Genomic DNA, 25,029 nt, shown 5'->3' with positions numbered 1-25,029 from the left:
CAGGAAGAGGGAGAGAGAAAGACAGTGTGGGGGAGGGGAGACTGACTCCTGGGAGGAGAGAAAAACAGAGAAGGAGAAGAAGAAAAAGAGAAACAAAGAGAAAAGTAAGAGACAGAGACATGGAAAACCCAGAGAAAGACAGAGGCAGACGCAGGAGGCGGGCAGTTGTCCCTGTGGGAGCCACAGGCAGAGGACCTGGGCTGGCTCTGAGGCTCCCCATCTGGACACCGCTGCTCCTCTTGGGGCTGCTGATGACAGGTGAGTGGGATCCTGGCCGGTGACCAGAGCCAGGTGGCCCTCATTTTCCACCCACATTCTCCAGGCAGACCCTCCGCCCTCTCCTACTGATACCTCTGTGTCCCCAGGCCTGGCCCAGGTGCCAGTCCCTGCCTCAGCCCCGCGAGGCTTCTGGGCTCTGCCTGAAAACTTGACGGTGGTGGAGGGGGCTGCCGCTGAGCTGTGGTGTGGGGTCAGCGCCCCTGGCAGCACAGTCCAATGGGCCAAAGATGGGCTGCTCCTAGGCCCTGATCCTAGGATCCCCAGTTTCCCGCGGTATCGCCTGCAAGGGGACCCTACGAAAGGTAAGAGACAAGAGCCTGAGATTCTGAGCCACCAGCAGAGGCTAACCGCGGCCCTGATCTGGGGTCCTCCCTGCAGGTGAATTCCACCTGCACATTGAAGCATGTGACCTCAGCGACGACGCAGGGTATGAGTGCCAGGTCAGCCGCTCAGAAACAGGTCCTGAGCTCGTGTCGCCCAGAGTGATCCTCTCCATCCTGGGTACGGGTGAGAGACCTCCAGGACCCATGAGTCTGGACTTCCACCCTTGCCAGCTCCAGGGTCCAGGAGTCCAAGACCCCAGTTCCCCACCACCCCCTTCCTTAGACCCAGGGTGCAGAACTCATTTCCTGAGCAATGAGACACGAAGCCCAAATCCTCATATCCTCTGGCTTATCCCAGACCCTTTCTCACCAGTGCCCCCCAAAGTGCTTCAGCTGACCCCCGAGGCAGGGAGCACGGTCACGTGGGTAGCTGGGCAGGAGTACTTGGTCAGCTGTGTGTCTGGGGATGCAAAGCCAGCACCTGACATCACCTTCCTCCTGAGTGAGTGTGGGTGAACTGATGGGGGCAGCGGGAAGCCCCTGGAGTGGGGAGGGGATGTGTCCCTGCCCAGGGTTCTCCTGAGATGGGATGCAGGAACAGGCCTGGGGAGATGCTGAGGCCACTGTGGGACCCAGTGGATGGGAGGGGACATCCAGAAAAGGTACCAAGGAGTTCACAGGACTGCTAGGCCGGGACTCAGGGGAGAGGCCGAGGCTCCAGATAGAGATACGGGTGTCCTTCTGGTGCAGTAACGAGAAGCTGAGGTGATGGGGGTGGGTAATACAACCCAGCAAGGAGGGGAGGGGAGAGGGCCTTCCCTGGCGGTCCAGTGGTTAGGACTCCGCACTTCCACTGCAGGGGGCACGGCTTTGATCTCTGGTTAGGGAACTAAGGTCCCTGCAAGCCAGGTGGCGTAGCCAAAAAAAAAAAAAGGAGAGGAGGGGAGAGGCCCAGGCCAGGACTCAGCCCTGAGTGAGGACTCCAGGATTCAGGGAGGCTAGAATGTGTGGAGGGAATGGATATAGTGTTTTTCCTCCGGAACCAGGAGGGAGGGGTTGTATGTCCACCCTGAGGAATTCCAGGCCATGCTCCCCAGGATCTACCTTGGGGGAAACCTGGTACCCCTTCAGCCTTCTTGTTACCCTAAGGTGGACAAACAATTTCTGACATCTCTGCTAATGTGAATGAGGGATCCCAGGAGAAACTCTTCACCACAGAGGCCACAGCCAGGTATGGAAATTGGGGTGCCCTCCCCGCAGACGGATCCCCAAATTTCTCCATGAAAACCCCATATCCTAGGGATTCAAGCATGGAAACTTGGGTCAGGTAGGAACATCAGGGACCCAATTCTTCACCCTGACACTCTAAAACTTCTTCATGGAATCCCAGTTCCAGAGGATCAAGTACAAAGGTTTTGGCCAGGTGTGGGCCTCTGCGACCCCAGTTCTCGCTGTTGACCCTGAAATCTCTTCCATGGAACTCTATCTAAATCCTAAAGGAAATCATCATAGAGACTTAGGCCAGGTGTGGGGAGCTGGCATGCCCACCTCTTCACCTTGACTGCCCAAATTTCAGATGATGACTCTGACTTTAGAACCCCAACTTCCCACCCCAGGGTGACACCCCAGAGCTCGGATAACGGGCAGTTACTGGTCTGTGAGGGGTCCAGCCCAGCTTTGGACACCCCTATCAAGGCTTCAATCACCATGAATGTTCTGTGTAAGTGGGGAACTGAGTCAACTGTTGGCACTAAGAATGGGGAGCTGGAATTGGGGGGCCCGGGGAGCACAGGGATTATGGAAGGCTCAGACTCTCAAGAGGGAAACATAGGGGTTCAGAGGCAGGTTGTGGGGCCTGGAGGGAATGCATGGGGTCCCCAGGCCCGTGACTGCTGTTCCCCAGTCCCCCCAGGACCCCCTGTCATTGAGTGGCCAGGCCTGGACGAGGGACACGCGAGGGCAGGGCAGAACTTGGAGCTGCTGTGCATGGCCCGAGGGGGGAATCCGCTAGCCACACTGCAGTGGCTGAAGGTGAGGGCAGAGGCAGGTCTGGAGTTGGGGGAAGGGGCGAGGGCCAGGAGCCGGCCCTGAGCTGGCCAGGCCTGTCCCTGTCTCCAGAACGGCCAGCCAGTGTCCACAGCCTGGGGCACAGAGCACACTCAGGCAGTGGCCCGCAGTATGTTAGTGATGATCGTGCGGCCGGAAGACCATGGGGCAAGGCTCAGCTGCGAGGCCTACAACAGCGTATCTACAGGGATCCAGGAACGCGGGGTCACGCTGCAGGTCACCTGTGAGTCCTGGTGCCAGCTGCCCATCTGTCAGTCTGTGCCCCAGAGAACCACCCGTCTGTGCCCCCAGATCATGCCTGTCTGATGCCAAAAACCTCATCGTCTGTCCCCAGTCTCCTCTCTGTCTGGGCTCATCTGTGAGCCGTGCAGCCCAGCTCAGTGTCTCTCTGTCCGTCATCCCTGCAGTTCCCCCCAGTGCCATTACCATCCTGGGATCTGCATCCCAGTCTGAGAACAAGAACGTGACACTCTCCTGCATCACCAAGTCCAGTCGCCCAAGGGTCCTACTGCGATGGTGGCTGGGCTGGCGGCAGCTGCTGTCCACAGAGGAGACGGTCATGGATGTGAGGCGGGGGCCGGGCTCCTGGGTCTGAGGGAGGAGGGAGCTGAGGGCACAACTCCTGGATCTGGGAGAGGAGGGGTCTGGCAGCTTAGATGCCTTGGTGTCTGGGGAGCAAGCATGGACTGGGGCCCAGGGCCTCCTGGGTCTAACAGAGGAGAGGGTGGAGATGGTTCATGTGTCCCTGCTGGGGTCTGGGGTGGACCCAAGTCACTGGTACCATGGATGGGGGTGCCCTACTCCCCCAGTCTGAAGCTTGCTCCCTGCCAGGGCCTGCATGGTGGCCACATCTCCATGTCTAACCTGACATTCCTGGCGCGACGGGAGGACAATGGTCTGACCCTCACTTGTGAGGCCTTTAGTGAGGCCTTCACCAAGGAGACCTTCAAGAAGTCACTCGCCCTGAATGTGAAATGTGAGGCTCCACCGTCACCCGGGGGTGCCCCATGCCTTAGAGGCCCCCACCCTCAGGCCCCAGCCGGGAGAGAAAATCCACTCTTCCTGGCTCTCCCCACAGATCCTGCCCAGAAGCTATGGATTGAGGGCCCCCCAGAGGGGCAGCGTCTCCGGGCTGGGACCCGGGTGAGGCTGGTATGTTTGGCCATTGGAGGCAATCCAGACCCTTCCCTCACCTGGTACAAGGTTGGTGCCAAGCAAGGGTTGTGGGGTGGCCGGGAATGTGGGGGAAAGATGAAGCCCCTTCTCTCCTCCTCTTGGGAAATCTTGGGAAACCTGAATTTCTTGAAAAATACTGGAGATTTTGAGTTTCGGCAGGGAATTGGAAAAGACAAATGCCATGAGAGTTAAATGCGACCTTAGAAAAAGTGAGGAAATTCTGGGAAAACAGTGAGAATTCTAGAATAAAAGAAAGAATTCTGGATCCAGATTGGGAATTCTAGAGAAAAGGCAATTAATTTCATTAAAATTGAAGGAAATTCTGGTGAAATCTTGGAATTCAGGTGAAATGGCAGGAATTTTAGGGAACGACTAAGAATTCCAGAAACAAAGACAATGGTGGGCAAAGCCTAGAATTTGGGGGGAAAGACTAGTAATTCTCCAGCACATTTGAAAAATCCATTAATATTAAATTGAATTCTTGGGACTTGGGGGTAATAAAATGAAATTCCATTAAAATTTTAAAATTCTGGCAGAATTCTGGGAGACTCTTGGGAAATTAGGAATCTAGTGGAAATTCTGGGGGAGAGACTAGGCATTATAGGAACAAAATTGAATTCCATTTAATTGGATGGAGTTTTGGAGAAATACCACGAATTGGGACAATACAAAGGATTCTAGTAAAAGATTAGGATAATAAGAGAATATTGGGGAAGGATTCAGAAATTTGCGACCAGCCAATGGAATTAAGGGAAAGATCAAAGGAAATCTTTGAGGAAGGTGGGGAGTTTAAGAAAAAGAACTAAGGATAGGCAAAAGTGAAGGAATTCTGGGAAAGGTTTGGGAATTCCAAGGGAGTTTCCTGGCGTAGGGTGTCTGGTAAACATAGCTGGAATGAATTTTGAGGAGTGGGGCTGAGGGTCGGCCGAGGGCATCCAGAGAGCAGAGGAGGGGGGGGCGGGGGTGGTGAGGCGTGGGACTGGAGGCGGAATCAGACAGCAAAATCTCGGGGCTCCGGGGGCCCAGTCGGCGGGAGAGATTCCGGTAGGATGTGCTCAGTTCCAGTCCCCAATCCTCTACCCTAGCTGGTGCCCACGGAAGGGGGCGCCTTTTCCTCATCACACAAAATCTTTATCTGGGCTGGCAGCCAACCCAGTGGGGCGTCTCGCGGGGAATGGCAGGGCTACCCGCGGTCCCCCAGTCATTCTCGGCCCTCAGGACTCGCGCACGGTGACCGAGCCGCGGCCACCCCAGGAGCCACGGCGGGTGCAGCTGGGAAGTCTGGAGAAGTCCGGGAGCACCTTCTCCCGAGAACTGGTACTGATCACCGGTCCGTCGGACAACCAGGCCAAGTTCACGTGCAAAGCCGGCCAGCTCAGCGCGTCCACGCAGCTTGTGGTGCAGTGTGAGGGGGCGCACGGCCGGGCTGGGGGCGAGGGCTGGGCCGCGGCGGGGAACTGAGCCGGAGCCGTGGCTGGTGGCTTGGGGATGGGGGGCGGCTGGGGGAGGGGTGGATGCCGCAGAGCCCCGGCGCGCTCGGGGCTGGGCGGGGCCTGGGTCACTGCCGGCGGAAGCAGGCCGGGCCCCCTCCTCACCTCTGAGCCTCGCTCCTCCCACCGGTTCTCGAAGTCCCCCCAACTAACGTGACGATCCTGGCCAACGCGTCGGCGCTGCGCCCCGGGGATGCCTTAAACTTGACGTGTGTCAGCGTTAGCAGCAACCCTCCGGTCAACTTGTCGTGGGACAAGGAGGGGGAGAGGTGAGAGTGCGAGTGGCCCCATCGCTCCCTGGTTCTGGCCACGCTCCTTGACAGTCAGAATCCCGCCCCCGCCCTACTTGCCGTTCTGTCCAGTACCCTGCGCAGTACCAGACTCTGGCTCTGGTCCTACTCCCTGCCCGGTCCACAGGCTGGAGGGTGTGGCCGCCACGCCCCGGAGTGCTCCATTCAAAGGCTCCGCTGCCGCTAGGAGCGTCCTTCTGAGAATGTCATCCCGCGACCACGGCCACCGCGTGACCTGCCGTGCCCACAGCACCGAGCTACGGGAAACCGTGAGCGCGTTCTACCGCCTCAACGTGCTGTGTATGTACGCGGGCGTGGCATCCCTCTTGATTCCCTCCTGACCCTATACTACGTGGGTCTTCATCTTGATACTGTCTTTGACTTCCATCCTAAACTTTGAAACTTTCCTGACATTTATCCTCACACCCGACCCTGCACCAGCTCCTATCCTGCCCAACCCCCATCCTGCCTTTTGTCCTCTATCCTCACCCCTGACCATCACCCCCATCCCGAACGCTCTTTCCATCCTTACAGCTGACTCTGGCTTCTCCTGAACCTAACCCCCATCTCAGCTCTGAACTTAATTGCTACCTCGTCCACAACCTTAAAATCTAGTCATGATCTCGACTTTAACATTTCATGCCTGCACCTGATCTCAAATCCTCCCCGGATCCGAACCTTAACAATCTTGACTCCCAGCGGCGCCTCCTCCGCAGACCCTCCAGAGTTCCTGGGTGAGCAGGTGCTTATGGTGACCGCGGTGGAGCAGGGCGAGGCACTGCTACCCGTGTCCGTGTCTGCCAACCCCGCCCCGGAGGCCTTCAACTGGACCTTCCGCGGCTACCGCCTCAGCCCAGGTACAGGGAAGGGGAATGAAGAGGAGCGCAGGTCTCCGGGACTCCGGGACGGGAGGGTCTGGCAAGCCCCTCAACCTTTACTTCCCCCAGCTGGCGGCCCCCGGCATCGTATCCTGTCTGGTGGAGCTCTGCAGCTATGGAACGTGACCCGCGCTGACGATGGCCTCTACCAGCTGCACTGCCAGAACTCAGAGGGCACCGCTGAAGCTCTCGTGAGGCTGGACGTACACTGTGAGCCCCCTCGTCAACCTAGGCAACTAGGGAGCTTTGGGAACCCCGCCCACCATGGAAACCACACCCACCCAGGGAATCTTGCCCACTGTGGAGTCTCCTCATTGTGGAAGCCCCACCCACCCAGGGATTTTTACCCATCCTGGAAGCCTCCCACTCTGGGAGCCCCCACTGTGATGGAGCCACGTCCACTTCGGGAAATCTGCCCACTAGAGAGACCCTATGTAGAATCTCTGCCCACCTACTCCCATCAGGAAGCCAAGCCCACTGTGGAAGCCCCACTGCCACACAATTCTGGAAGTCCACCGCACCTACTCTTGTCACTACGGTCGTATAGTAGAGGGTGGGGACAACCTCATTAACCTTGAGAACTTTACTCTAAAGGCAGACTTTATCCCACCCATGACTTTCTCGGGCACCTCTAAGACGCCTCACCCACCTGGGGCCCTCTTCCACCATGGCCTGTCTGGGCCCAAGTGCCTTCCCCAAGCTCCTCCCTTCCCTAGATGCTCCCATCATCCGAGCTCTCCAAGACCCCACTGAAGTGAATATTGGGGGCTCTGTGGACATAGTCTGCACTGTTGATGCCAATCCCATCCTTCCTGAGATGTTCAACTGGGAGAGGCTGGTGAGGATCAAACCTTTGGTAAATGGAGTGGCCTGGGGGGATGTGATTTCTTGACTGTGAGTTCCTTGGGAGGAGGGGTCACGTCTACATGACCTTCTATAACTATGTACTTGTCTGGGCATGCTCCAAGAAATAACTGTTGAATGGCAGATGGATGGGTGGATGAGTAAATAGATAACCAGGTGAGTGGGTGGGCAGGTGGGTGGATATATGGATGGATAGGTAGATGGGTGGATGAATAGGTGGATGGATGAATGACTGGATGGAAGAACAGATGGACAAATGAACAAGTGAATGACTGGATAAATGGATCAATAAATGGGCAGTTAGATGATTGAATGAGAGAAATGAGTAGATTAGACTAGAGAGTAGATGGATGGATAGATACACCATCAGTGGAAAAGATGTCTGTGGAAGGATAATGGGTAAATGGATGGATGGATGGGTGAGTGCACAAGTCAATGGAGAGATGGAGAGATAGATAAATAGGTAGCTAGATGCATTGATGAACAGATGCATGTATTTATTGGTGTGTGTGTCTATGAGGAAATAGATGGGGTGGATGGGTTAAGAGATGGAAGGGTGAATGGACAGGTAGAAGGAAGACAGATGGTTGGATGAATGAATGGGTGAATGGATGAATGGATGGAATGGGAGGTTGATGGATAGGATGGTTAAATACATGGATGGATGGATGGGTGGGTAGATGTTTCCAAGCATGAATGGTTGAATAAATGGTTGGGTGAGTGGTTGGATGGATTGATGGATGAATGGATGGATCCATGCATGAATGGTTGGATAAATGGATGGATGGGTGCATGGGTGGATGACAGCAGACATTTTTTCTTTGCTAGAAATGGTGATTGTGGCTGGGAGAATGAGGCTACAGAGGGGACTCAGTTTGGAGGATAATGGAGCTGGGGCCAGACTTGGGGACCATCTCCTGAGTCTTGTGCCTCCAGGGAGAAGAGGAGGAGGACCAGAGCCTGGATGATATGGAGAAGATATCAAAGGGGTCCACAGGGCGTCTTCGGATTCACCATGCCAAGTTGACCCAGGCTGGTGCTTACCAGTGCATTGTGGACAATGGGGTGGCACCTCCAGCCAGAGGGCTGGTCCGTCTTGTTGTTAGATGTGAGTAACAACCAAAGCCCTAACTTCAACGCCTGCCACTAAATCCACATATCATGTCCTTCCATACACCTCATGTTGACCTCCAACCCCTCTAGTTGCCCCCCACGTGGAGCATCCCTCTCCTCTAACTAAAGTGGCTGCAGCTGGAGACAGCACTAGTTCTGCCACCCTCCACTGTCGTGCCCGAGGTGTCCCCAATATCGTCTTCACTTGGACCAAAAATGGGGTCCCTCTGGATCTCCAGGATCCCAGGTGAGCCCAGGCCCAGCCAGGTAACAGTCCAGCCCTAACTTTGATCCCCCAGCCCCAATCACCCTCCCTGAGTCCCTGCCACACCTCCTCTCCAGGTACACAGAGCACACATACCACCAGAGTGGTGTCCACAGCAGCCTCCTGACCATTGCCAACGTGTCCGCAGCCCAGGACTATGCCCTCTTCACGTGCACAGCCACCAACCCCCTCGGCTCGGACCACACCGATATTCAACTCGTCAGCATCAGTATGGTGGTGGGGGCTCTGAGGGTGTTGGGAGGGTGCTCCCCTAGGTCAATCCCCAAGTCTCTGGTTGCTCTCAGAATGGCAGTGTTCCTGAAACCTGAGAAGTGTTTAGGAACGAGGATGGAGTTTTTGCCTGCCCCGAAATCCCAATGGAGACTGGATTTTTAGGGAAACCCACACAAAGGAAAAAATGGAGGGGGGTTCTTATTGGCCCAAGTAACTGAAAAGTAGATTTTTGGGAGTTGCTGGATCTAGGTTCAGCCGTCATCAAGAACTCCCCACCTCTCAGGACCGCTTATCTCTGTGTTGGCCTTATTGTGAGATGTCTGTTAGACATCTAACAACCACTATGAGAAGCTTTACAGTAAAGTAAGGCTTCCTAACAGTGGTGTGAAAGTACTAGAATTAAGATCCATTGGTTCCACTTGGCTCCCAGCCCATGCCTGATCCAATCAGGTGGTGAGGGGAAGACAACCTGATCTGATTGTTGCTCCTGTTGGCTAGGCCTAGTCACATGTCCATCCTACAAGGAGTGGAGTCACTTCTGTCAGAAGCACGTGGCCCGAGAACGTGGGCGAGTGGTTCTCCAATGGATATTCAGGGTTCTGTAACCAGAAGAAATGAGGGGAATGGATATGAGATAGGCACAAAAATCCACTACAAGAAACATATATTATACAGTCAATCCTCCTTATTTGTGGAGGCTGTATTTGCACGTTTGCCTGCTAAAATTTATTCAAAACCCTCAAATCAATACTCATGCTGCTCTCTCAGACATTCAGGGGCCTGTACAGAGCGGGTGAAAACTTTGAGTCACCCAATGAGTACATTCTCAGCTGCGGTGGAGCAAGACAACACTCTGCTTTCTCACAGCTCTCATAGTTTGCACCTTCGTCCTTTTTGTTAGTGATTTTGCTAAATAAAATGGCCCCCAAGCACAGCACTAAAGTGCTGTCTGGTGTTCCTAAGCTCAAGAAGTCTGTGGTGAGCCATTTGGAGAAAATACTTGTGTTGGATAAGCTTCGTTCAGGTGTGAGTTATAGCACCACTGGCTGTGAGTTCAATGGTAATGAATCAACAAGATATATTAAATAAGATGTCTTTAAGCAGAAACATGCATAATACAAGATCATGTATTAATTGGTTGATGAAAATGTGACTAGAGGCTCGTGGGAATCTAAGCCTGCATTTCCCCTAGAAGCAATGGTTTGGTATTTGCTCGCTGAGGGTTCACAGTGATTTTAGAGAACATGACCACCATGAATAATGAGAATCGACTGTATATTTAAAATCATGCTTAAGGAATCTGGAAGGAATCTTTCAGAATCCTTCTGTATCCTCTGACTATGTCCCCCATCCCTTACCTCAAAGGCCGCCCTGATCCGCCATTGGGATTGAAGGTCGTGAGCATGACCCCATACTCGGTGGGGCTGGAGTGGAAGCCTGGCTTTGATGGGGGCTTGCCACAAAGTTTCCAAGTCAGGTGGGTCCCTGTCATGGCAGGAAGGGGTGGTAGCCAATAGGACTGGGGCACCTCCCTGAATGACTGCCCTCCCTTTCATGCAGGTATGAGGCTCTGGGGACTCCAGGGTTTCTCTACGTGAATGTCCTACCACCCCAGGCCACCGCCTTCACACTGACTGGGCTGCAGCCTTCTACACGATACAGGGTCTGGTTGCTGGCCAGCAATGCCCTGGGCGACAGTGGAATAGCTGACAAAGGGTCCCAGATCTCAGTCACCACTCCAGGTGGGAAGGGACATTCTTGGGCAGGTTGCAAAATTCCTCAGAGAACTTATAGGGTGGTATAGTGAAGTCAGTACTATTATTCCCTTTTTGCAGATGGAGAAACTGAGACCCAGAGAGGTTAAACAAACTGTCAAAGTTCACACAGGTGAAAGGAACTACAGAGAAGTAGTTCAACTCAGATTTAAACTCAGGCAGATGAACTCCAAAGACTAGTTTTTGCCACTAGACTCTACTGTTGGAATGTGATTGATGACACAAGGGAAATTATAAGAGAATTTGAATTGAATTAAAATGAAAACATGAAAATTGTGGGGTGCAGCTAAAGCAGTGCTTAGCAAGAAATTTATAGCATTAAGTGCTCATATTAGATTTTTTTTAAAAAGACTTCAAATTGTCTCTCTAAGTTTCCATCTTAAGAAACTAGAAAAACAAAGACAAATTAAATCCAAATCCAAAGTAGACAGAAGGAAGGAAATAATAAAGAGCAGAAATTGATGAACTAGAAAATCAAAAGACAATAAAGAAAAACCAATGAAACCAAAAGCTGATTTGTTGAAAAGATCAGTAATGTTTATAAAGCTAATCAAGGCAAAAAAGAGAGAAGACACCACCTACCCAGTATCAGGAATGAAAAGGGGGACATTACCACTGATCCTACAGACATTAAAGGACATTAGGAAGTATTACAAACAATTTTATGTCAATAAGTTCAGCAACTTGATGACACGGATAAATTCTTATATGACTGAGAACATTTTGACTCTGGTAGACACTACAGTGTAGGGGCTAATCACACAGAGCCTGGTTCAGACAAACCTGGGTTCAAGTCCCAGCTCTGCAACTTCCTAGATGTGAGACCTTAGGCAAGTCACTTAAGACTCAGTATAATCTTTGAGCCTCAGGCTCTAAAGATAAGGTGTATCTCCAGCCTCTGTATCTCAGCTTCTGAAAGTAAGGTCTATCTTAGACAGTTGTGAGGATTAAATAAAATATATCTAAAACTCTTAGAACAGGCCCCTGTACAAAGTAAGTGCTATGTAGATGCTAATTTCACGAAATGCCCCCTGCTCACCTTCTGTTTACTTTGCCCCATGAAAGCTCCCTTTCTCTGTCTTTCCCTTCCTGACAGAGCAGCCTTTTTCCTCCTGGAAGTAAGGACTCTTTCCCTTCCCTACAATCTTCCCTCCCCTTCCCCCCACCTCCATTCCAGTTTTCCCTTTAAGCACTAAAGCATAAAGTAGTACTATACTTACCTCCCTTGCTCTAGAACTTATACCTCTATTAAGGCATCCTGAGAACCCAGCATCTTTTTTGATTAACCCCCCAAATTGACAATTCAGGTTAAAAGAACCTTCCATACCATAAAGCACTCATCAATAATTTATTATTATTATTTTTATTATTAGCATTATTATTATTAGTATTAGCATGGCTATTAATAGTATTGTCATTATCATCAGCAGTTTCCAGTTCTCTTTGAAATATTCCTAAGAAGTCATAAATTAGTTCCCATGAGTCTCAAAATGGGTTGCAAAGCTTAATAGGAGGCTGAGAAATATTTAAGGCTAGTCTCAGATTAATGGTGTTAATTTGCACTCTCTATATTCACCTCCCAGGTCTAGACCAACCTTCTGGAGAACCTGACTACCAGCTGCCCACAGAGCAGCCCGCAGGCAAGTCCTCAATCCCCAAACACCCTCTCTCTCCCGGAAAAAACGTTCTGGTCTCTAACCCCACCTCCTCTTCCTTGTGGCCACAGCCCTTTAAGACTTAGCTCTGCCCTGTAGGCCCTCACTCATATCCTTAGCTCTTCCTCTTACCTGGATGTGATAAATTTTCTCTCTTCCTAATTCAGTTTAATTCTGAAAAACAAAGCAAAATGAAAAACTAGCTGATTCCATGCCCTGTGCAGAGCCTGTGTCAGCTGGCTTTTGCCGCGTAACAAACCACTCCAAATATGCACACTTACAGCAACAAACATTATTTCTTGTGATTCTGTGAGTGGCTGAACAGTTCTGGTCTGGGCTGTAGTCATGTAGCAGCTCTGCTGGGACTGGTTGGTCTAGAGGGGCCCCTCCTCGCACGTCTGACAATCTGGCTCTTGGTTGGGACAATGGAGGTAAGTGGGCCGCATGCGTCTCCTTGCCTTGTTCACATGGAGGTGGTCACTGGAATCCCAAGAGCAGCAGGAGAGGGCAAGTTCCAACTTACAGGCACTCTTCAAGCTTCTGATTCTGTCTCATTGGCTGAAGCAAGTGACATGGCTCAATTCAGAGTCAATGTGGAAGGGAAAATCTCAAGGGTACGCATATAGGGAGACCATTATGATCATTTTGCAAATAATCCCCTTTAGAGTCTGAGAAGGTTGCAAGTGACAGAAATTCAGCTGTCGTTGACAATAAAAAGAATGGCTTGGCTCATGAAATTGAAACCTCTTAGTGTGCCTGGATTCAGGTGCTCAAAATTTTCACCAAGGATCAATTTCTCACTCTCACAACTTTGCCTTCAACTCGGATGACTTCCTTCTCGGATTCTTCTCTTAAGAAGGCAAAGAAATCCTCCCACACCGTCAGCTTTTATTTCACTTCTTAGCAGCTAGCAGAAGAGTGTCCTAGATGTTCTTGCAAAAATCCACCTTAGGTTAAATGCCAGTCTCTGAACTGATCACCGTGGGAAGAGGGATGGGTGCTCTTATTGGCCAGGTCAGGCCACGTGTCCTCCACGGAGTCCTGGGGAGCCATCCAGACTGAGGAGAGCAGGGAGTAACCACCGTCAAAGGAAAATGAGTCCTGTTAGCAGAAGTTGGGGAAATGAGTGCTAAGCAGATGTCTGCTGAGAGGGACTTAGTCCTGTCCTCAGGGATATAGCAGAGGATTCTGATATTGTCTGGGATGGAAGTTTGTGCAAAGAGGAAGTCATTCGAGATGGAGTTTGAAGGGAGAAGAGAAGTTTGCTTGAGATGAAAGGACATTTAAAGACAGACACTTGACTATTCGAAAGCTTAGAAGTGTGGGTTTGTCTCAGTGATTCTGGAAACAGCCAGCTGTTAGTTTTGTGTGGCTGGAGGGTCAGTAGTTGGTGAACAAGAGTGGGGACATGGAAAGAGGCCAGATCATAGAAGGTCTTGAATGCCCAGCTAAAGAGCTGAAGTTCCTGCTTGAGTCCATACAAGTGGCTTAGGCAAAGGTAGGACCCACTGCTAATGGCCTGATTTGAGAAAGGAGCCACCTTCCCTGGGGTGGCAAAAGGAGTGGACGTGGAAACCCCTGCCCATCTGCTTTCCTGACCTAGGAGGAGGACTTTGCTTGGTCAGGGGCAGGCTTTTCCAGAGAACCCCAATTGAAGTCTAAAACCAATTGTCCCCACAGGACCCTCAAAGCTGCCCCTGCTGCCTGTGCTGTTTGCTGTTGGGGGTCTTCTGCTGCTTTCTAACGCCTCCTGTGTCGGGGGATTCCTCTGGCAGCGGAGACTGAAGCGTCTTGCTGAGGGTGAGGAGGGACCTTTCCCCTGCCGGGACGGAGGCCCAAGGGTGATGGGAGCCCTGGGTTGGCTGCATATTGAAGGTATCCCAGGGCCAAGTGGGCTCAAGGAGCATGTTTCTGACCCTTTTTTCCCCTACTTCCCTCAGGCATCTCAGAGAAGACAGAGGCAGGGTAAGTGGGTATATTTTTCTGTAAGGAAGCCTCTGGGGAGGAGGTTTGAGGGAGACAGCTGTCAGAGGGTCAACACCCAGCTGCCCCCATGCCTCCATCCTGGAAGGTCGGAGGAAGACCGAGTCAGGAATGAATACGAGGAGAGCCAGTGGACTGGAGACCATGACACTCGAAGCTCCATGGTGAGTGGGGGTGGTCCTGACACTCCCCTGACAGGGAATTGACAGTGACTAGAATTCCACTGTTAGCTTCACGTTAATCATTGCCCTTTCCAGGAATGACGGAGTCAAAGGATGGAAAAGACTTTATCTGTTTTTTTTGGGGGGGGGCATTGACAGGTTAGCACAACAGATGTAGAGCCATATTACCACTCCATGAGGGACTTCAGCCCCCAGCTTCCCCCCACACTGGAGGAGGTGTCTTATCCCCGAGGTGAGTGGTGAGCACAGCGGAACCCCCCCCCCATAAGTAACCCTGACATCTGGACCTGGTGTCCTGATCATCTCTCCCTTCCAGGTGTCACAGGTCTTAAGGAGGAGAATATGGCTTTTCCTGGGCACGTGTATGATGAGCTGGAAAGACTGTACGCCCCGTCTGGGGCCTGGGGACCCCTCTATGATGAAGTACCAATGGTGAGGAGATTTGTATCAGCAGAAATATTTCTTGGCCAGTGCTAGAAACCCACCTCCTACTGGTTGTATTAATTAGGGTAAGCCAGCTGCTGTAGCAAAGAGGCCTTGGCCACAATCCAGTGGCCTAAACGAGACAGTCTATTTCTTTCTCACATAGCAGTCAGAGGTGAGTGGCCCTGCTGCATGTAATTATTCTGGAACCCAAGTTCTTTCTGTTGTGTTCCTCTGCTGTCCTCTAGTAAGTTGACCGAGTTTACATGGATGAGACAGTTCCCTGGGGGTTTCAACTGGTGGGAAAGGGAAAAAGAGAGCATGGGAGAGGCACAACCCTGACTCATGGTACAGGCCCAGAAACGGGCCCATAAAAGCATTATACAGGCCCATAAAAGGCCCATTATACAGGCCCATAAAAGCATTCTGCTTTTATTCCACTGGTGAGAATATGGACATGGTCACACCTAACTGCAAAGGAGTCCGAGAAATGCAGCCTATCTGGCAGCTATATCCCCTACTACAATTCTGTTACTGTGGAAGGAGGAAGGTATGTATTTGGTTGGATAATTAGCCATCTCCACTATACTGGTTAAGCAGAGAGATATAGAGAAATAATTTTTTGGCCTACTCAATGGAAAAGTCAAGGGATAGAAATGTCTTCAGGCCCACCCAGAATTTCCTCTCTAAAGATGTCCCTAACAAATTCAGGTTTGTATCCTATTAGATTGGAAACCTTCAAATAAAGGGAATGCCTCTTTTTCAGTAGCTCCAAAGCCCCAACGCAGACGCTTATTGGTTTAGTTTTGCTCATACTCATTGCTGAACCACTGAAGTGGGGAGTAGAATATGCTAATTGGACAAGTCTGAATCAGTGCCCACCCATGGCATCAGGGAGTAGGGGCCAGCCCCATTCAATCCACTGGGCTGAGCGTGGAAGAGGGATGGAGAGCACAGAGGGAAATGAAGATTGTGGCTGGGCAGGCAAAAGCAGCCGACAGGGACCTTGGCCACAAACTAAGCCCCACCTACTGCCTCACAGTAAGGGAGGTGGGGCAGAACCCCTACTTTCTGTGTGGCCTTGACGAATGTTCTGGCTACAGTGGGCCAAAGATTTCCCTCTGCAACTTTGTCCAGACGGGGAAGTGTTCTCCCCACAAAGGTGGAAATAAAGTGCGCGATGCTGTCCATGGTGCTGAACCACACGAGCCCTCCGAAGCACAGATGCAGTCTGCACACTTTCTGAAAAGGGCCAGATAGTCAATATTTGGGGCTTTGCAGGATATAGTGTCTTTCTAGAAACGACTCACTCTGCCATAAAAACAGCAATAGACAATAGATAAACAAACAATTGTGGCTAAGTTCCAATAAAACTTCATTTTGGGGCACTGAAATTAATGTAATTTTCACATGTCACAAGTATCATTCTTTTTTGATATTTTCCCAGCAATTAAAAAATGTAAAACTATTCTTAAGCAATAAAAAAATACAGCGGGCCATATTTGGCCCGTGGGCAAGTCTGCTCTAAAGTTTGCTGATCAAAAAGAACCATTTTCTCCCAAATCTAGGGACAGCACAACCCCAGTAGCGACCACCCTACATGGTCTTTTATCTCTTCTATTTTGATGAGGGAATGTTTTGGACCTTCATAAGACTGACAGAATCAAGACTCACATTCCACAATTCCCATATCTGATATCGTGGGCTAACTAAAAGTTTCACATGTCTGACATTTAAATTACTTTTTTGACAGTAAATCACAAGATATCTTGGACTTGCTTAAAAATAATCCAGTCGGGGGTGGGGTGGGGGATGAGAAGATAGAGATATAGATAAATAAAGATTGACCAAAGGTTGATATTGTTGAAACTAAGTGATGGGCTCATGGGGGTACATAATAATCACTCTCCTCTTTGTTTATGTTGGAATTTCCCCCATAATTAGACGCTAAAACATTTTTTTCTATGAAGTAGGGCAAGAGGTTGTATCCCCCAGAGCTGCAATGATGACACACAGAGCATCTCTCTATGGTTCTAACTTCACCTTTGTTTGTCAGGGCTCCTGTGACCTCTACTGGCCTGAAGACAGGTATGAAGATGCAAGAGGAATCTATGATCAGGTGGCAGGAGATTTGGACCCTATGGAACCTGATGCTCTACCCTTTGAGCTGAGGGGACAGCTGGTGTGAGAGGCTTCTCAACACCCTTTTCCTACACCTGCAAGACATAATATCCCAACTGTCCTTTTTCTTCCAGCCTAGGCTGAGCTTGTTAAGTGATCTCCATTGGACACAAAGGGACTGGACTTTTTCAGAAAGGGAAGTGGAGGGGTGTGTGTAAGTGACAGAAGATGGTTCAAGCTGGTGTCAAAGTATAAACAAGCCTCCTCCTGGGGTTGGATTTAGAGTTCTCCATAGGGACACAGTGAATTGTAAAAGACATCTCAATAATGAAAAGGTAGTCTGAGGGTCTTTATGCTTTTTAAAGTAAACATTTCAGGAGTGGGAAAAGACATGTTAAAAACTCAGTTCATTTTGAGTTCAACTACATCTGAAATAGCTTGATTTATGCTTTTCCATAGTTATCTACAACACAATGTATAAACTATGACACACATGTAAGCATAAATAGACTCTATAGAAAATAAACAGCCTTTATTGAAACAAGCTGGACACAAAATTATACATGCTATGTGATTTCACTTATAGAAATTCTAGAACAGGCAAAGCTAATCTACAGTGACAGAGCCAGATTAGTGGTTGTCTGGGGCCATGGGAAGGAACTGACGAAAAAAGAGTATGAGGAAATTTTTGAGGGGGTGATAGAAATGTTCTTTATGATGATTGTGGTGGTAGTTATATGAATGTATAGATTTGTCAAAACTCACTGAACTCTACACTTAAGATGGTTGCATTTTATGGTACATAAATTACACCTCAACAAAAGTGACTTTAAAAACAGGCACCATAGGGCTTCCCTGGTGGTGCAGTGGTTGAGAATCTGCCCCCCAATGCAGGAGACATGGGTTCAAGTCCTGGTCCAGGAAGATCCCACATGCCACGGAGCAACTAAGCCCGTGCGCCACAACTACTGAGCCTGCGCTCTAGAGCCCGCGAGCCACAACTACTGAAGCCCACACACCTAGAGCCCGTGCTCCACAACAAGAGAAGCCACCGCAATGAGAAGCCCGCACGCAGCAACAAAGACCCAACACAACCAAAAATAATAAATAAATAATAAAATAAATAAATTTATTTTAAAAAGGCACTATAATAAAGCAGCCCAGCAAGAGAATTCTTATATTTTTTAATTTTATTTATTTTTTTATACAGCAGGTTCTTATTAGTCTCTTATTTTTTTTGTATTGAAAAGCAGGAAAAGATAACTGAGAAGCTGTCTATTTCCATGGAGAACAGAGTATAGTTAGGAATAATCTTTCTTTAGGCCCCCAGTTCTATTTTATTAATCATATTGTCAAAACTGTTTAGTTCAAATGTTTGTCCAGGGACTTCCCTGGTGGTCCAGTGGCTAAGACTCTGTGCTCCCAATGCAGGGGGCCTGGGTTCGATCCCTGGTCAGGGAACTAGATCCCACAGGCCACAACTAAGAGTTCGCATGCCGCAACGAAGATCCCGCGTGCCGCAACTAAGACCTGGCACAGCCAAATAAATAAATAAATATTTTTTAAAAACCCACAAATGTTTGTCCACATATTATTTTTTATCAGCATAGGCTAAAATAAGTTTTTATACCACAGCACTTGAATACAAAAATACATTGGAGTCCAACTGATTTCCCTTTAATTAAAAAAATACTCCATTCCTAAGAATAGAATTTTTCTAATTGTATATTTTTCCTGTTCAAAGAAGAAAACTACAGGGTATTCCCTGGCTGCCCAGTGGTTAGGACTGTGCGCTTTCACTGCTGAGGGCGCAGTTTCAATCCCTAGTCAGAGAACTAAGATCCCACAAACCAAGCCGGGTGGCCCACACCCACCCACCCACCCCAAAAAAAAAGAGAGAGGAGAAGAAGAAGGAGGAGGAAGAGGAGGAGGTGGAGAAGGAGGAGAAGAAGGAGAAGGAGAAGGAGGAGGAGGAGGAGGAGGAGGAGAAGGAGGAGAAGAAGGTGGAAGAGGAGGAGGCGGAGAAGGAGAAGAAGAAGGAATAGGAGGAGGAGAAAGAGAAGGAGAAACATACAACATTCTGTTTCCACTTTGGCTAAGGAGAAAAGGTGAATTTATTGAAACAAAACTATGAGGGGTCTATCTCTCTGTATCTCTTGGCTTTGCTGTTCTCTGTGTTGACTTCATTCTCAGGTAGAGCCTTCATTTGGGGACAAAGATGAGCACTTGCCGTTCTAGGCTGGCATTCCAGAAGCTCAGGAGCCAGAGTACATCTTTTGCCAATAGTTCTGGAAGGTCTTGGGGCTGTCTTTCGTCAGCCCAGCTTGGGTCTTACGTCCATCCCTGAACCAATCATTATGGCCAGGGAACAAAATATGTGGATAATCCAGGTCCTGGGTTGCTCAGAACCACATAAACCACTTGGGTAAGGATCACCAAAGGAACCCCCAGGCTGTGGTTGGGTCTCTTCACGCACTTTTTACTTCCTCTTTGCTACTGTCTGAATCAATGTAACAGATATCTATTGCTTCTGTCTGCCCAGAATCGAGTCCCTCTTAATTTATATAGATATCATTGAATAAGACAAGTTCCTAATTATGCTAAGCCCCTGGATCCAGCTATACCCAAAGTCAGAGCCACTCCTGGACTATACATTCCCCTTTTCCCTTAGGTAAATCTGAATGGCGTCTTCAGTTAGTTAGTTGTAACCATAAATTACCCTCTCCCTTAAGCCACTTTGAATGGGGTCTTTAGTAAACTGATACAGAAATGAATAATTTACAAGGGGAAGAAACTCACTCAAATTAGTAGAGCTAAAAGGCATTTACTTTATTACTTACTAAGGGAAAAATAGTAATTACCAAATGATCAAAGTTAACATTACCAGGCATGTAAGAAATTGACATCATGGGCCTGCTGATATGAAATATTGAAGGTACAACAGTATGTCAATGATATTCCTGACTAAAGTGCATAAGCTGAATCTAATCATGAGGGAGACATATTGAAATTGAAGGATATTCCACAAAATAGCTGTCCTGTAATCTTCATATATGTCAGCGTCATACAACACAAAAGAAGACTGAATTGTTCCAGCTTAAAGGAGACTAAAGAGACATGGCAACTGAGGGCAACACATATTTTCCATAAAGGGTATTATGGGGACAATTGACAAAACTGAGTAAGAATTGTAGATTAGATAACGATATTGTGTCAATGTTAATTCTATTACACTATGGTTGGGTAAGAGAATGCCTTGTTCTTAGGAAATGTGCACCTAATCGTTTAGGGTAAAAGGTTATCGTGTCTTCAATTTACTCTCAAACAACTGAGAAAAATAATGTGTGTTTATACAGAGAGATAGAAAATGATAAAACAAAGGTAAAATGTTGACATTTGGGGAATGAGGGTGAACTGTATTGAAATGCTTTGTATCCTTCTTAGAACTTTTCTGGAGGCCTGATATCACATCAAAATAAAAGTTGATTTTTAAAAGTGCATTGTAAAGGTGCATGACAATGTCATAGAAGAAAAGAATTGGAAGTACAACTGGGTCTCATGGGTTGTGCAAATCCATCCAGTTCTTTTTTGTGTGTGTGTGGTATGCGGGCCTCTCACCGCAGCGGCCTCTCCCGCTGCGGAGCACAGGCTCTGGATGCACAGGCCCAGTGGCCATGGCTCACGGGCCCAGCCGCTCCGCGGCATGTGGGATCCTCCCGGACCGGGGCACGAACCCGTGTCCCCTGCATTGGCAGGCGGACTCCCAACCACTGCACCACCAGGGAAGCCCTATCCAGTTCTTTTTATCTTTCATTGGTCCCATCATCTTTTGTCTACATCCCTCAGCAGATTTCCTCCATTCTCTCCTTGTAGATACCTAGCTTCCCTCTTTGTCCATAATTATTGCTTGTCCAGGAATTGACTGCCCCAGTTCTAGAGCACCACACCCTTGCCTGACTCTGAAATGTAGTGCCTTTATTCCAAATTTCAGACAGATCAAATCGGATTGGCTCAAGCTGGGTTAAGAAAAGGAGATCATAAGGGAAATGAAGACTATCTAGAGCAACAACGTGGACAGTGTTGAATTAAAAGTCAGACCCAAAAGAGAACATACTGTATGATTTCATCTCTTTAAAGTTAAAAACAGTCAAAACTGATTTGTGGCAAGAGTGGTTACCTTTGGGGGAGAGGGAGACAGTGATTGGAAAGGGACACAAGGAGGGTTTTTACGAGACTGATAATGTTGCTCCTTGACCTGGGTGCTAGTTACACAGGTGGTGTCATTTTTTGAAAATTTATCACACAATACTTGTGATATGGGTACATTTCTTTGTGTGTGTTATATATCATTAAATTTTTTACATTATATCTCATAGCTGGCATTATGGTTGGAATTATAATTTTCTGATATGGTTAATAACGCTTGGTACCGTTCTGAACAAATAAATTATAATTGTCACTCTATTTACTGTATAGTTTCATTTCAGAAAAAAAGTTCGCGTATTTTAAACCATACCTAAATTTTTCATGCATGCGTATTTATATTAATTTAAGATAATTATAAACTTATCTTTTTACCCATATGAATGCCTTTAACGATGTTTTCAAGTCGTTCAGGACGCGGACGCAATATCCAGCAGCATGACTTGACGCTGGCCTCTTAAATGTCTGGAGGGTGGGAGGGAGGGAGACGCAAGAGGGAAGAGATATGGAAACATATGTATATGTATAACTGATTCACTTTGTTATAAAGCAGAAACTAACACACCATTGTAAAGCAATTATACTCCAATAAAGATGTTAAAAAAAAAAATGTCTGTAGCGCCCTCCGTCAACGCGGCAACCAAAAACGTTTGCGCAAATTTCCAAAACTCCCACCAGGGGGCGGTACCGCCTCTTTTGGGAAGAACCAATCTACCAGATTTGTTGTGTATTGGGAGCTCAGGGGACGGGTCTGTGCTGGAGATAATAACTTGGTGGTGGTGGTGGGAGTGTCTTCTGCATGTTAAGTGGTCACTGAGCCCCAATATTAAAGGCTAAGTAGCTGTGCAGGGCATCAAGACATAGGGGACCGCAGGAGCACAGCGTGCGGAGGGATTTTCTTAAAATTGTCGCTGGAGAATAACTGTCAAGGCAGGGAGAGGTAGGAATTGAGGCTGGCGAGATGGGCAAAGATATATCACGAAGGTCATCTTATGGCGTTTGTACTTTATCCTATGGGTGATACGAAGCCACTAAATAGCTGAAATGCAACAACGGACAGAGAGCATTTATTAGCTGTTTCCACACGCCAACCCCTTTTCTAAGTTCTTTTTATGTATTCTCTTCCGGAACCATCAGAATTACTCATGAGCTCAGTTGTTCTGTCATCCAGAGTTCATTCACCCTTTTCCTGGTGACCTGCAGTCTCCTCTTGGGAAGCATCGTTGCCTGGTCTCCTACTTCAGATATGCTTTGTGCTTCGTATGTAGCCCACTCTACCTGGGGCTCCACGAATAGGGATAGCCCTGGGAACTGACCAACCAGAGTGTCTTATTTTCTAAAGCCCAGTGATTGGCTTACGGGTCATCAGGTGACCCAGTCAGAACCAACGAGAGGACTCTGACCCCCGCAGTTGTTCTCCCCCTTAGAACACTGCCCTGCCTCTGAGCTAATATTAAAGCCCCTTTTACGCTCAGCAGGAAGTGGGTGGTCACCCACAGAAGGACCATCTGGGAACTTCATTCAAGAACCTTCCCTAGCTACAGTTGAGCAGCTTGCTGTGTTCTGCCAGTTCTGCCAGGAGCTCAAGTTTCCCCACCTAGCCTCTGCCCCCCACCGCACTGTCATTTTCAACTTCACTCTCTACCAATCCTAGTTCTGTGTTTCAGGTAGTTAAGAAGAAATGCTTTACCTCCTTGTCTTTAAATCGTCTGTGATCTCGACCTGGTATGCCCACCCATTCTATTCAATAAGAATGGTTGTCTTCAATGTTGTGCAATTTCGCTTTGATGTATTTAGGCATGAATTTATTTTTATTTATCTTGTTTAGGATATACTTGCTTCTTGGAACTGTGGATTCATGTTTTTCATCAGTTCTGGAAAAATTCTCAGCCATCATTTCTTCAAAGATTGCTGTTCCTCCGTTCTATTTTCTGCTTTTTGTCTTTTATTAGATATTTGATGTATCTTAATCTCTCTTTCATATATCCATCTCTTTGTCTCTTTGTGCTATGTAATTTCCTCTGATAAATCTTTCAGTTCAAAAGTTCTGTCTTCAACTATGTCTAATCCACTGTTTTAATTTTTATTGTGGGAATTATATTTGTTATATTTTTAATCTCTAAAAGTTTCATCTTTTATTTTTCAAATCCACTTTTTTCATTCCTGATACTCTCTTGTTGCTTGCTTACATTTGTGATTGTATATTTTATTTCTTCAAAAATTTTACAAAGGGCTAGTCTGTAGTCTGATTTTGACAATTGCAATATCTGAAATTCTTGCAGGTCTGAATCTTTTGTTTGTTGTTGTGTTATATTGTATTTTTCCAAAGATGGCCAAAACAAGATTTGCTCTTTACAATATGACTTGACACAGGGCAAGTTTATGACTATGGCAGAAGTGACATTGTGATTTCCAAAGCTAGGTCATAAAAGGCAGTACAACTCCTCCCTGATTCCTTTAGGATGCTCACTCTAAGAACTCCACCACTATGCTGCAAAGAAATCCAAGCATCCTGTGGAGAGGAACTGAGGCCCCCAGCCCACAGACCTGACCGAATCTCCAGCCAACAGCCAGCACCAAGTTGTCAGGCACGTGAGTACAGTATCTTGAAAGTGCATCCTCCAGCCCCAAGTTGAGCCAACCCTGCTCATACTACATGGAACAGAAACAAACAACGGAACTGAGCCCTGCCCAAATTGAGAAATTGTAAGCAAAATAAATTATCGCTATTTTTAAAAGCTACCAATATTAGGGGTAGTTTATTTTGCAACAGTTGTTAACTGGAGCAGTTGCTTCTGCTAACCCTCACGGTGGCTTACTTTCTTGTGTGCTTGGTGATTTTATTTTTTTATATATTACCAGGCTGGAACATCATTATTTTAGAGTGATTTATCTTCTCTTTTAGGACAGACCTCAAAGTTAACTACTGATGAGATTTCCCATTTCTTATCCCTCTTACTCGATAACCCTAAAGAACTCACCCCTAGTCTTGGATGGCCCCATCCTGGGACAGTCTGTAGTTTTCACATTTGTAAATATCAACATCAGACTGATAATAATCTCATCACCAAGCCCCAGTTCACCCCCCACATCTCTACCCTGGGAGGAGAACTAAATTCTTCGATTGGTTAACACATTGTCAGAGGTCAGGGAGCAGGCTAGTTTCCTCCTACTATGGGAAATTGATACAACCACACACAGCACTAGTTCAGTGTAAGTGTGACTCACCTATGCCTAATTTGAGAAAGGAGCAAATTCGTTCTCCCTTCAATAATCTCCCTCTATCACCATTAACCTTTGAGATCCCTAAATGCAAGCAGTTCACCTGCTGCTGCTTGGTTCTATCTCCTTAGTTGTGGCTCACTGGCTCCTTAGTTGTGGCACGCGGGCTCCTTAGCTGTGACGTGTGAACTCTCAGTTGCAGCATGCATGTGAGATCTAGTTCCCTGAGCAGGGATCAAACCCGGGACCCCTGCATTGGGAGTGTGGAGTCTTAACCACTGTTCCACCAGGGAAGTCCTAGTTCTATCTCCTTAAGAACAAGCAAGGGGGAAAAAAAAATAAGATCTGCCAGCTGAGAAATAAAAAATATCTTCTCCAAATCCCACTAAGGTGCCTTTCCCACCCAGAACTGAGTTTTCCCACTGCTATATGTCTCCTTGTAACTTAATTAAAGAGCAATCAGGGCCTGCCTGCCTACCCTCCACC

At 48.1% G+C, this 25,029-nt stretch overlaps 1 protein-coding gene across 1 annotated transcript; it reads left to right on the top strand.

Annotated features, from left to right (window-relative positions):
* Nucleotides 1–119: 119 nt before the first annotated feature.
* NPHS1 (NPHS1 adhesion molecule, nephrin) lies at nucleotides 120–17,453 on the top strand. Its single transcript, XM_012538364.1, has 29 exons — nucleotides 120–258; nucleotides 366–581; nucleotides 658–780; nucleotides 976–1,104; nucleotides 1,752–1,833; nucleotides 2,219–2,322; nucleotides 2,506–2,633; nucleotides 2,721–2,892; nucleotides 3,077–3,234; nucleotides 3,501–3,645; nucleotides 3,748–3,872; nucleotides 5,064–5,250; nucleotides 5,475–5,604; nucleotides 5,753–5,925; nucleotides 6,342–6,482; nucleotides 6,573–6,713; nucleotides 7,220–7,341; nucleotides 8,304–8,475; nucleotides 8,571–8,727; nucleotides 8,823–8,974; nucleotides 10,345–10,456; nucleotides 10,540–10,721; nucleotides 12,338–12,394; nucleotides 14,090–14,209; nucleotides 14,350–14,374; nucleotides 14,481–14,556; nucleotides 14,713–14,806; nucleotides 14,891–15,006; nucleotides 17,054–17,453. Exons 1-29 carry the CDS (start codon nucleotides 120–122, stop codon nucleotides 17,183–17,185), a joined length of 3,810 nt encoding a protein of 1,269 aa, XP_012393818.1. The 3' UTR covers nucleotides 17,186–17,453.
* The last annotated feature ends 7,576 nt before the right edge of the window (nucleotides 17,454–25,029 follow it).

Source organism: Orcinus orca, chromosome 20 (assembly GCF_937001465.1).
Source record: "Orcinus orca chromosome 20, mOrcOrc1.1, whole genome shotgun sequence".
In the NCBI taxonomy this organism is placed as follows: domain Eukaryota; kingdom Metazoa; phylum Chordata; class Mammalia; order Artiodactyla; family Delphinidae; genus Orcinus; species Orcinus orca.
This window is presented reverse-complemented; position numbering and strand designations above follow the sequence as displayed.

Bases quoted from the DNA above. Each gene is read 5' to 3' on its own strand.
- NPHS1 (XM_012538364.1), top strand. From the start codon at position 120: ATGGAAAACCCAGAGAAAGACAGAGGCAGACGCAGGAGGCGGGCAGTT. The intron at 3,235-3,500 runs GTGAGGCGGGGG...GCTCCCTGCCAG, and splicing joins CAGAGGAGACGGTCATGGAT to GGCCTGCATGGTGGCCACAT. The intron at 3,873-5,063 runs GTTGGTGCCAAG...CTCGGCCCTCAG, and splicing joins CTTCCCTCACCTGGTACAAG to GACTCGCGCACGGTGACCGA.